Raw genomic sequence first — 13,181 nt, 5'->3', positions numbered from 1 at the left:
ACTGAACCAGTCACTTTGTGTTTTTATTTCAAATAAATTAACTCCCAAGAAAACAAGTCAAGAAGTAATTCAAAAGACAAAGCATGAATTTATATAAGAATCTGAGCAGGAGGTGTTTGGAGAAAGGTCTTACATTATCACTGACTGGATTTGTCCAGCAGCATGGCAATGACATTGTATTCATAGTATCTGAAGGCAATGTGAGTCCAGAGTTAATGCAACAAGAAGCAGAAAGGCACTCCCAAATGAGATGTTAGTAGATGCACTCCCAGTCTTTCTTCTTCCAAAGGATGTGGATTTCCATCCCAGGCCTCTGCTTTTCATATATGCAGCAGAGCTGCTGCCTCAACACTTTCCTCCCTCCTGATCAGCCCCTGCCCCATCAGCTCTTCCAGATGGAAAGCCACCCAGGACTGGAGGCAGAACAGCAGCTTGCTGAGGAATGACCACGGGAAACACTGCAGAAGCAACAACTATTGCTTCAATGTCAAAATCTTTCCACGGCTCAGATCAATAAAAAATCTTGGGTTTAGTGCATTATTAACCTGAAAAAATGAACAGAGATCCACCTCGTCTATACTTTATGTGAGAAACTGAAGTTTTGGGCTAAAGTACTGCTTGTACTGATCTTGGACAGTCTGGGTTACCCATCTCATCAACTGCTCATCCTCCACCTGGTGTGAGCACAGCTCTATGGTCTAGCTTCAGACTACTGACCCACACATACCAGTGCAATTCACCTGCTACACTGAAGGCAGCATATTAAGACTCGAAAAGGGGAAAAAAAAAGTCAAGAGCATCTGCATTTGCAACACCAATTGGTACTGGTTGGATTTAACTGATCCATTTGTCACAACAAAACTCCTTCTGGACACAAGATTCTTCCCTTCTTAACCCAGTCATACACCTGAGAGCTGACTTCATTTCTGTGCATTTTAAGAAACCTATCCAGCTGGTCCCTTGTGATGCACAATGAATAAGGAATAGGAATACAAGACAGAAGAGAAGTTAGTGGTGTTTTTATTACCTGTGGCCACTGGCCTTTCGACAACGCCCGCTTAGTTATCTCAGCAACCGTGTTCTTCCGCGAATCAGGGTCTTGACGAGAAACTGCTACAGGCTGAAGGGATCTTAAAATTGCTGTGAAACAGATAAAAAAAATTGCCTTACACTAGTGCCTAGACAACATATGGGTTCAAGGCTTCCTTATAGCAAAAACATGTTATTTATATACTAGGAGACAGACTCCACACAAACAACTTCCAGACTAAATTGATAAGAGTGTTGTTATTCTCTTCCTGCAAAATGGAAAATAAGATGCAGAAGACATACCCAGCCTGCCAGCTGAGGAGCCTTACAGTAGATATGCAAAATTCAGCCAAACACATTCTAATAATATTGCTGCTATTTTTCACTAAGTATTTCCACACAATTCAAAAGAGCGACCTGACTGGGTCTGCTCACAGGCCATACTCAGGCCTAGGTCAGGCGGACTGCACCCAAAATGTAGTTTTAGCCTTCCCTTTTGTTACAAAGCATACACAGCTTCAATGTAAATTACAGAAAAAAACCCCCTAATTTAATCAGACGTCTACATCAGAATGTGTGGACCTTTCTGATGAGAAATCTGGCGAAGAATTATCTTCTCTGTCCCCATCCTGTGCTTTTAAGCTAAAATCAATATACTCTCTGTCCATTTCTTTTCCACAAAAACACTTTGCTATGTTGCCTACTGTGTTTAGTTCTGAGTTACTGTATAGCCAGCAGAAAGTCTACAGCTGATTCTAGCAATAATGCAAATGGGGATTCTTTTTGTGCCAGAAGGAGGGGAAAATAATAGAAGCATGACTCATCTGATCTTTTCCATTCCCTGCATTTCCTTTTTGAGTAACTCCTCTTTTATTCTTTCCTGGTCTTGCTCCCATTAAAAAAATCCATAACAGTGCCTGCAAGATTAATCTTATAAATATGGTATTTTCCAGACTACTGTAGTTTGGGTCTGTTTTGAAATAACCTTCACCCACTATTGTGGGCTACACTGTTAAAAAGACAGCAGTGGAACAGATTTTTTGAGGTACTACTGGGAGAATGAAAGAAAAAGTTTCCAGCCTGAGCAGCTGCAAAACATGCTTTTAGCATGAAAGAAGTTCAAAATGATATTGTATTTCATACCTGAAAAGAAACAGCGTAATTTCTAGGCATTTTTACAAATTCAAAAAGATAATGTGTCACAGGAATTTCACTGGAAATAATTTGTCAGTATCTTTGGAAGATAGAGCTTAAAAGTCTGCCCTTAAATCACTTTAGGAGATAAAATTTTTGGCCCAATGTCAAGTTGTTAACTTGTAACTTTCAGGTTTTTTTCATAAATACTTACTGCCAAATACTGGAGTTGACAAATTCTCTGCTCTAGACACTATTGATGGCATTCCAGTCAAGGCACAAATAATACCATCAAAAAAGCTTGAATGAGGAGCTGCAACAAAGATTGGTGCTTCTGGCAGACTCGCTACCTTCCCTTTCACTTTAACCTGGAATCCCATCACGAAGTACGCCGTACGAGTCAGGCTGGACAGGGTTGTCTGGATCATCCTCCTTGTAAAAAGAAACAAAAATCTTGTCCAGCTTACAGTTTTTATTTTGTACTTGAAAAGAAAAGCCCCTAACAGATTTCCTAGCTCTAATCAGCAATGGGGCCCCACACGGGGTAGCAATGCTACTCACCAGCAGAATGTAGGGCTGAAGGGGAAGCAGGGAAGGGGACATCACCTTTTCCTGATGGAAGATAAGGCAGTGTACAGACTCTTCCCAGGCACACTATTTCTCATGGCATATTTCATGGCATTGTACCATAACACTGTTTTGAGTGGGGTAATTAGCAGATTTAGTGTCCTTTCCATAAGAATTTATGTAACCGATACTGCTTTTTTACTGTCATTTTAAAGTAAGATTAAATGACAATGTTTCTTTACTGGAACATGTTCCCACAGGAGAGGACACAGTCCTTTCATGGGACTCTCCCTAACCTTCTGGTCTTGCTAGAATTCACCTCCTGTGTCTCCTCCTCCTCCTGCAGCTGCAGTGCACCGTGGCTAGAAGGGAACTGCAGTACTTTGAGGTCAGAAGTGAGCAACTGAAACCCAGAACCCACAGAAGCAGCTGTGAAATACCACTTCAAGGGCAATGCAGCTGAGAGGAGCTGTCAAAGCTAATTTTGACATAGAATCATAGCACAGCAGAAATTACAAAGGCTACACAGGAGCTCAGCCTATGTCACGTTACAAAATACTTGCTTAATGAATTTCTTTTCTCAAGTATTCCTGTTAGGATTATTACTGAAGTAAGTCCTGGCTTACAGATAGTCTATAAATGTTTTTATACTTTTTTTTTAGCCTCAAGACAAAAAAATCTACCTACTTAAAAAGGTCCACTATTTTTGTAAAATACACTTATTAAAAATTTGCTTCATATAAACAGGTAAGAACTGAGGAATCCTCTTTAATCAAAAGGAGGAGTGAAAGGAAAAAAAAAGCTTTAGACCATGGCTTTGTCTTATTAAGGAAAAAAAAGCTTAGCTTTCACAAATATGGGTCACTTTTTCACCTTCTCCATCCTTCCAGTGGCAGAAATCCTCTTCCAGGCTGACAGAAAGTTGCAATTGACGCAGAGAGCCAAGCTAGCAGTAAAATGAACGTGATGCATATGGCACGGAGGGGAAGCAAAATAATCCCCTGGAGAGCAATCTGAAACAAAGAGGTGAAAAATCTTAAGAAATGGTATCAACAGAAATGACTCTGCTATCTGTGTAGTTACTTTACAACTATTTTAAAGTACTACCATTATTGCTTTGTGATTTAGTAAGGAAAGCTTTAATGATTCCAGTGCTCTTATGGGAAGTAATTAATGGTATTTCATTTTCACTTCTGAGCTCCCATTCCAGGAAGAGCTGGAGTATCTGAGTATTTACATTTTTGGCTTGGATGTAGCTAGACACAGAGGCTAAACTAAGTTTTCTGGCTCCAGTTTATATTTGGCCCTGATCTGCAGCTCACAACCAGCTCAGATGAGTTTGCCCAGCTGACACATAACTCCACTCCAGAGCTTTCTATCACTAGCTGCCTATCTAGAAGTCAAGTGGGATCCTTAAGATGACTAACTGTATCTTGTGTTGAGTCACAATACTGCTGCAAGTGGTCCTCACTACTGCTCCAGGGAGCTGTGCACACACAACACAATGTCATTTCCTTCAGCTGGGACTTTAACAAAAAAAGGTTTTAGTTGCCCTGATTACAAATAATCCTCAAACATCATCCCCAGCCCTCCCGAAGGAATCTTCAGCTTGCCTATTTTCATGCATAGCTCCAGGAAACAGGTGTGTTGGCACCATGCTGCACCACAGGCAGCTCTGGTGCAGGGCAGGGCAGGAAGAAATTCTTAATTGTTTTACCCCAGCACATTAGGTTAGAAACTGTATCCTGAAGGTTGGCTTTATGGTGCAACAAGCACTGTGCAGATTGAGCAAGGCTGGGGCTGGGAGGCAGGTGAGCTGTGTGAGCAGGTCAGAGCCCAGCACTCCTGGGAAACAAGTAAAGGGTTCAACTCCCTTTGGCACTAATCCAGCTCTGCTGCCACTCACTGATGAGGACCAGTTTGCGTACAAAAAACAAATCATACCCCAAAAGAACTGTAATAGTGATTTTAAAAAATTTATTTGGGCTGTTTCTTCAAGTCCCCCAAAACTTATCTGAGTGTGTCACACACTGACATCTCCACCAGTTCAAGTGTATGGGAGAAGTTACTGAAGGAGAGTTAAGGGAGTTTAACTTATTCTTGTGAGCTTACTACATTTTATACTTTAGGAAAATCTTCAACTGAACAACAGTGTTCCTCTCTCAAAATCAACTTTTCTAGTCAGCTCTTTAACAATGGCCTCTTACTGTACAGAAAAAGCAAGGCATTTTGTAAGTCAGAAAATAGTTTGCAATCTCCTAGAGCTGTGATTATTAACATCACAGTGGATTTTAACTTACCTCTTTTCTTTAAAAAGGAACAAGTGTGGTATATTTGAAAATAAGCACCTTAGTGTATACTTGATCCAATTTTTTGATACAGTCAGTAGCTTCTAATTTTCCTTCCACCAACACAGTCCTTTCCCTCCCACCAAATCCCTTCCATCTTCATGTAATGTCCTCTTACCCTCCCCTTGTCACTATTCAGGAGAGGCTCTGCCATCTGGCTCTAAACCCTCTGACACTGATGAGGATTAAGATGAATTTGGGGCCTTCAGGACTTGCTTCTGTGTTACCACAGGCACAGACCAAACATGACAGTGGATACACAGAGTAAATTAAGATGAGCACGATAAGCAGGTACACTGTGTTGACGTTTGTGTTCTGCAAGCACTGCCATACAGTGTGTTTCCAGGAGAGATCTGAACATTAAGGTCTGATTATTTCTTTTATTTAACATTTCTGTGTAACTAGCTATGGAATTTCAACCATAACTTTATGGACAACAGGTAAAGGACCACTCTGGATCACAGAAATGAGCATGACAGTTTTGACCCTAGAGATCTATAGCTCCCACTCACTCTGGTGCCAGTTGTGGCAAATCTGAAAAAGTCAGTTAGGAAGATAAACCAACAAAGACTCCTCCCTTGTCTCTCAAAATTAGATTTGGGGTTTTTTTTTTCTCTATATGCATCCTTTTTTACTATGATCTATAGTCCAGTTCAACATTTCAGCTGCATTCAGTTATCCAAAATGGGCAGCATAAGCATAAATCAGTGTAGTTTGACTTAAAATAATGCTTTTCTTCATGAGAAAAGAATATATATGTACTGTCCTAAAATGAAAGATAAAGGATGCAATATCAAAAGCAAAACAATCCCTTCTTCAAAACTTTAATAAATTCATTAATCTATTTTAGGCAGATGCACAGGTGGTACTGATTTGCTGATGCAAGCTATTGACTTTCTAGGTCACTGTGTAATGAGGCAGAGTTGGTTTCTGCTCCATCAGCTGCAGAGTAGGGTAAGAAAAGGACAGAAAAGAGAAAGGTCAAGGTAGACTAGAAAAGGGAAAGGACAGGAGAAAAATACAAAGTGTAGTTACTACTAAGTAGGATCAGAGCCATTTCAGCTTCTGTGCAGTAATCACCAAGATAGAATTATTCTGAGTCATCCAGAGAACCTTTTCCCACATACTGAATCACCCATGTACTTTCTGTTTACAGTGTCTGCAATAACTGCACGTCCTGTCACTGCAGCAGTCCTGGCAGTGCAGGTCCCGCTCCCACAGCTGATTGATCTTTGATCAATACATGGAATTATACCTCCACTGATGGCAGGAACCTTTAAAGTGGAAAAGCAGGTCTATCAGAAAGCCACAGAATTCCATATAAAATTTTGTTCAACTTAGCTGCTGTCAAATTATCTCGGAAGCAGCAGCAGAGCAGGCTGGGGACCAGAGTGAAGCCCAGTTCCTACTGAAATACTTTAACACCTGAAGCTGTGATCAGATGGACTGTACACACAGGGCAAGATAGTGTTCCATGAGCATCCAGAGGATGCCACAGCTCTGCCAGGTAGTCCAGCAGCTTGCTTCCAAAAATACTGCTTTTAGCATGCTGATTGTGGTATTACATATTTCACCACTGCAAAAATCCACTGAGCGTCTCTTCTGAATTAGTTGGAAGCCAGTAATGACTTTACCAGAATTCGTGCTTTACATGTGCAGTTCAGAAGTTAGGACAGCAAGTGAGCAAGTACTAAAAGTACCAAAATCCAGGAAAAATCTCAACAATGAATTGCAGCCAACTTCAGTCAGAGGATGGAAACCAGAAGTATTTGACAACTGTTTCAAAATCCTTTGGCACATGAAGATGTTTAGCACAGCCCAGCCAATCCTTGCTTTGCACATTCTAAAGAATGACAAATAAAGGGTGGATTGTAAACTATAAAAAAGACTAGCAAGAAATTGTAAAATCTTCTCACTTTTCAGTCTGGCAGTTTTTATATTTGAAGCTGAATGAAATGCAAACAGCTACCCTGTCTCATTTTCAAGCTCTGTTCATCAGGTACACAGCAGCCTTTACATGCAAGGTCACCAACATATGGAAATCCAGCCGTGGACTCCCAAAGAGGGTTTTGAAATTGTATGTTTGTATTGGTGTATGTTAAAGGAATAGTACAGAATGGGGAGACATAACAAGACTATCCTTAACATGCAAGAATGGAGAAACACTACACTTGATGTGAACGGAAAGAGAAGAGAGACTTCCCTTTTCTGGAGTTTATAGCAACACTGTCTGGTAAGGCCTTGATTCCCAGCAGGTCTGGCGGGCAGTGCTGAGCAAGAGAGGAGCAGAGGTTCACAGGACAAAGCAATCAGCAGGAAGCATCCCAGTCCTTATGACCACAGGGGGAAAAGAACAGAAGGGAGCAAACCACAACACAAAAGAGGTTCTCTCTTGTGTGTTTTTCTGCTTTGCAATTTTGTGACTGTTTTGCTCCTCAGCTCACAGCCACCAGGCCCTAACCCAGATGCATGCTTTTCCTTCCAGGTGCTTCAAGGAGTAACTTAAAAATGCAAGCTTTTGAAAGTAGTCTGTGCACCCTCCAGAAAGGACAGGCAGCACAGAAAGCTGTTCATTTCTGGAACCTCATTAAGAAACTGTTTTCTTCAGGGTTCATGCCTAAAGCTACTGATCCAGATGCACTTGAAATGTGTTCCACACTGCTAGTAAAACATAGGGGATAAAAGGACTTGAAATTGTTTTCCAGATTTCTCACATTTCCTCTACCCAGCTATCTTCAGGGCAAACATTTTTTATAACTTGACAAAGATCTAAATGAAACATAAAATATTTAGTTATATGTCAGTTTCAGATATTTATAACCATCAGCAGAAAATGCTGTAATTTCACCCACACACTGATATCCTCATTTTTGTCAATCATAAATTCATGATTGGTTTATCAGCTAATTTTTAAAGAATGTTTTTAAGAATCAAAGATTTTTTAGTTGTATGAGTATCCCGTAAGTCTAGTGTGTGTGCTTGTCATATCCCAGTATCCCTCAGATCAGAGGCCTAATGCAATTCACCAGTCAGTGACCCAGTGGAATATGGGGTACCATCTTTTCTTGTACACCCTGCGATACGGAGCCAAGAGACTCACTCCCCCCTCCCCAACCCAGGCTTAAAGTCAGCCTAAAGCCAGTTAATCATCTGAAACAGCATGACTGAAAAAGTTATCTTCTGCTTTAACTTTTCATGTAAGAGAGAAGCTGACAACTCTAAAGCTGAGGTACCTGACAACTGACTGATGGGTAGTATTTAATTATTGAAGCAGGAGCACTGTTTTCTCTAGGGATGATGTGTTATCTGCAATGATTGCACAAATATTTCCAAAAGCTTGTTTTGAATCTTGTGTTTAAAGTTTTAAGTTTGAAGTCAATAAGCCTCTGTGTATGCATTGAGCAAGCATGCAGCTTGAGGACTCTGAAAGGCTGAAGAACTTAATTTCAAGAACAGTGACTTTTTTATGCTGATCACCCTTTGCATCTTTGGAAGTTTACATAGCTTCCCCGCGTATCTGGTCTCTAGGTTAGATCAGGAGGCAAACTATGCCGTACAGGGAAGGAAATGTTGTCACTAGCAGCCACTTGTTGCCGGCAGAGCCGGGAGCTGTAGCTGTGAGCCAGAGCCGGGGCTGCTCCGCTGCCCTGCGGGCGCGGCGCGGGGCACGGGCGGCGCTGGGCACGGGCGGCGCTGGGCAGGCCGGGCCCCGCAGCCCCGGCTGCCGGCGGCACTTTCAAACCTCGCTCGCTCACACCGCGCTCTGCCCTGGCAAGGGGGCTCGAAAGCGACCCGTGCCCCCAGCCCTCACCGCTGACAGCCCCGCGGAGGCCCGGAGCGCTGGTTCAGAGCCGCGCCCGGGGGTGCCGTGCCCGCCGCGCTCCCCAGCGCATCCCAGCCCGGGGCAGCGCGGCCCGGCCCCGGCGGCCTCTCCCGCCCACCCCCCAGCCTTACCCGCAGCTTGTCGCCGGCGCTGAGGCGGCCCGGGTGCACGAAGGGGTTGAGGACGGTGGGCGGGTTGAAGGACTGCTGCCTGGGCAGCGGCAACACCCGCGGCGCCATCGCCACTGCCAAGCCCGGCGGCTGCGCATGAGCCGGCGGCGGAGCCCGGGGCCAGCGGCTCCGGACGGCCCTGCCCACCGCGGGAGCCCCGCCTCGGGCAGGTGAGGGCGGGCGGGGGCAGCGCCGCGGTCTGTGTCCCCGTAGCCCCGGCGGTGCCCTGCCCCGCGCCGGGGTCCGTGTACCCGCAGCCCTGCCGTCGTTCCCTGCCCGTGCCTGCCCCGTGCCGGGGTCCGTGTCCCCGCAGCCCTGCCGTGCCCTGTCCCGCCCCGCAGCCCTGCCGTGCCCTGCCGTGCCCGCCCCGCGCAGTGCGCTGCAGGCTCCGCAGCTGAGCCGCGCTGGCCGGGTGCGATCACAGGGCGATGCTCGTAAGCACTGGAGCAACGCGGGCCATTAGCTGGGAGAGGAGAGGAGAAGGGCCAGCGCGGTCGTGGCCCACGGCAGAGGTCGTTTCTAGGGCAGTGGTGCATTTTCACCGCTGCTAAGGCTGGTACAGTGATTCTGGTTCTTGAGCACGTGTGGTCTGCAGATCCGCTGCAGCCCTTCTCGGCGTGCGGGATGCCCGCGGGATCCCTTCCCGCAGGTGCGCCCTGAGGGATGCGCCAGGAGCGGCTCTGCAGGGCCAGGTGCGGTACAGCTCCGTCCTCCGGCACCTTCTGCCGGCCTGCCTGGCTGCTGCTGGTTTCACCCCAGAGGAAGTTCCACGCTGACCACATTTAGGAAGCAGGCTTTTGGGTTCTCACAGGAATCCACTCCAGTGGTGAGGCTGAGCCGCCTGTTTGTGCAGGGAGCTCTGGGCTCAAGCCGCTGGCCTCTTGCATGACATTGGTTCAAACACTTCATTTTGCTATGGTGCTTTTTCCAGTTTCTCCTTCACATGAAAATGTTGGTACTTCCTGGCATAACAGTTGTCTGTATGTCGCCAGACTGTTCATATTGCTGTAATGAAACTAATTATAAACATCTCATGGTTCAGTTCCCACTTTGACGTCTCTGCTTCCACAAAGATACCATCAGCATTCACAAAACTTTATTATTATAAAATAATTATTTGTGTTTTGCAACTGCAGGTGCTTAAGGAGTAGTCATAATGATATATTTGGGCTAACTGAAGCCTGCCTATAATGGAAGCTCGATGAGTGTAGGATTTCCCTTGGCTGGTTTCCAGGATTTCCCTGCGGTTGTAGTCCTTGAAACCAGCATTGTCTTCTGAAAAAGCTGAGAGCTGTGAAGGAACTGGATCAGCACAATTATCACAGAAAGTAAGGCTGGGGGGAACTCCAGAGGAGAAAGATCAATTCTACCTCCATCACTCTTGGCAGATGATTTTACAAGCTCTTTTTAAAAGCCCATGACTTCCCTAACTGATCCGTTCCAGCACTTCTCTGGTAATGTCTTGAAATTATTTTTTCTGTATCTGAGAATAATCTCTCTGATTGCAGATGATATCTACCCTCAGATGGATGCAAGAACTGGTCCCTTTCCTCTCTGCAGCTAGTTTTTGTACACTTGTATACTGTTATGATTCTCTTATGCTTTCACCAGACTAATGTTTTCAGATTTTCCCTCCCAGTTGATAGTTTCTACATATCTGAGCATTCTTAAAGCTTTCCTCTACATTTCTTCACATCTTTCTTGAGTATCCAAACAGGAAATACTAATGCTAGGAGGCCTGACCAGTGCAACTGGGTGGGCAGGATTAATTTATGCCTGACAAATTATACTATTATATCACTATATCATAGTGTCTGCTTTTATTTTTTTAATTTTTTTTTTTTTTTTTTTTTTTTTTTTTTTTTTTTTTGCCACTAGCCTGATCCTGTGACTCACACTGTGGCCTTGCAGACATGATGCTTTTCATATCTAGATTAGTGCTTCTGGTTACTTGTACATTTAAGAAAAACAATAATATTGATTATAAAATTTCTACTTTTCTAAGGCTGATCAGCTATAGCACAACTTGAAATGCTTAACATCACAAGTACCAAAAGACAAGCACAGTGCAAAAAAACCTTTATTGTTCAGAACACATGAGAAGGTGCGATCATATTTAATTAACTGGCTAAATTAGGGTCAGCATCTCTTTTGAATAATAATTCCTTTTTTTGTCTCTGAATCGATGGTAAATTGAATCTTGATCAATTGGACTGCTAACATAAAACACCACCAAGCTTGTGCAAAACTGATATCTGGAATATTTCACCAAAAGCTTTATATGGTGCTAAAGATGGACATCAATGGAATAAGTAGCATTAGCTTGCTGCTCATTATTTTTCTTGGTTGAAACTACAGCTTTAATTCTGCAGGTCACTAGGACAGCATATGTTTTTCCTGAGAAGTTTACTCTATACCTTAATTCTGCCTAGAAACTGTAGAAAAGTGGCTTTGGAGCAGGTGTATCTTCATGTAAATGAATCACATTAGTGATACATGAAAACCCAGTACACATTTCCCTAGTGTAAGACAGGAGTTTTTCTCTCTCATAAACAGACACAGCTCTTCTCTTTAAGTGTATGCAGCTTTATAGTGTTTAATATAAATTGTATATATACAGTTTAAAATTGACTAAGATATCTGCCTTATTGTAGCTCCCTTAGGGACAGTTTGCTCTCTTCCTCATTTTTGTAACAATATACTCTAACTTTTCTTATCATAAAATGTGTGGTGGGCAGAAGCATATACTACAGAATATGAAATATTTGCAAACTTTTTTTTTACTCTTCTGTCAGTAATTCCTAGTCTGAACCAGAGGCTAAAAGAAGGTTCCCTTTTAAACATTTGTCTGTTTAATTCTATTGATCAGGGCTGTTGTTTTACCTTTATAAAAACACATGTACAAAGACATTTTTGATACAGAAATTGAAAACCTGCTTTTGACCTTCTCCCTGCTGTTGTCTGACAAAAATCTGCCATCTCCTGGCCTGGCTGTGTAACACTGCTGCACACAGCAGTTGGGGAGCATCTGTTCACTGCTTGTAAGAAAAACAACTCCTCTCAAGGACTAGCTAAAAAACTTCTTCATGCAAAGTGCCATTCTGATTTTCTGTTTTCTTTCTGTGGTACTAAATATGAACTACTTGCGAGCAATGTGTATGAGGACAGCAGTAGATGGCTGTGTGTTTCTGTTCTCAATTCTTGCTTTCTTGCTTGCTTGCTTTCTTGCTTTCTTTCTTGTTTTCTGGCTTGCTTTCTGGCTTTCTTTCTCTCTTGTTTGCTTTCTTGCTTGCTTGCTGTCTAGGCCATGGTGCCCTAATGCTGGTTGAGTTTGTGCCCCCCTCCTGGAAGAATGCCTGCTAATGCCTTCTACGTGCCCATCTGTGCCCAGCTGGCAGCATGTTCTCTGCAGCCATCAGGGCAGCCAAAAAGTGTGACACAAGTCACATGGAGTTTGTCTTTCTCCACCTGGGACAGTATTCCAGTGTTATCCTGGTCAGCTGTGTGTACTCAAAGGTCTTTGTGCACCGTACAACCTCAGTCTCATGCCACGTAAATGGCGCTGTGGCAGGCTGGATAACACAGGGTGTGAAACTCCTTAGGGTTCTGTCAATCACCTTCAGTCTCCTGGGAATCCAGCTCTGCATGTCTCTCAGTAGAATTCACTGGTTTAGTGAGACTTCAAGCAAGGAAAGCAGTTCTGGACTGCTCATTCACAGTGCTCAGGTACTTGGGGAGTGGATGAGGTGCTGACTTGCATGCATGCACCCGTCCAAGCAGGCACACGTGGGGGCATGCATGTCTACACAAACCCAGATATACCTTTTCTTTTCTTCTAAGGCAGGTGCTCAGATAGATCTATTTTGGAGTTTTCATTTAATGTTACATAGAATTGAAACACCCCTAAAGCTAATCTCTTTCTTGGGTATTCCTAGATGTTTTCTCTTACAGACATTTTTTTCTCTGCCTCTGTCCCTTCTTCCCTAAATGTTAGACTTTCTGTGTTTTTGTTATATTCCTTTTATTGATACACATAAGTTTCACAGTGTCTGCTTGGTAAGTTTTCAAATGCTTTGTTCAATTTGAGAGTTTTTTCTAGCAGTTTTTGTC

General features: G+C 43.5%; 1 protein-coding gene across 2 annotated transcripts in view; it reads right to left on the bottom strand.

The window, feature by feature from the left end:
• The window catches only part of LPCAT2 (lysophosphatidylcholine acyltransferase 2), a 30,838-nt gene extending 21,602 nt beyond the window's left edge, over window positions 1-9,236 (bottom strand). Inside the window, exons 1-4 of one of the 2 annotated variants that reach the window (XM_041400931.1) lie at window positions 9,033-9,236; window positions 3,604-3,743; window positions 2,378-2,595; window positions 1,028-1,140 (exon numbers count right to left, since the gene is read on the bottom strand). In XM_041400931.1, the coding sequence (XP_041256865.1) occupies window positions 1,028-1,140; window positions 2,378-2,595; window positions 3,604-3,743; window positions 9,033-9,140 (579 nt within the window). In that variant the 5' untranslated portion in view covers window positions 9,141-9,236. The remainder of the gene's footprint in view (window positions 1-1,027; window positions 1,141-2,377; window positions 2,596-3,603; window positions 3,744-9,032) is intronic. The other variant, XM_041400932.1, reaches the window with a different exon arrangement.
• Window positions 9,237-13,181: the final 3,945 nt, after the last annotated feature.

The sequence above is a fragment of the Onychostruthus taczanowskii genome, unplaced genomic scaffold, assembly GCF_017590055.1.
Source record: "Onychostruthus taczanowskii isolate IOZ18803 unplaced genomic scaffold, ASM1759005v1 scaffold18, whole genome shotgun sequence".
In the NCBI taxonomy this organism is placed as follows: domain Eukaryota; kingdom Metazoa; phylum Chordata; class Aves; order Passeriformes; family Passeridae; genus Onychostruthus; species Onychostruthus taczanowskii.
This window is presented reverse-complemented; position numbering and strand designations above follow the sequence as displayed.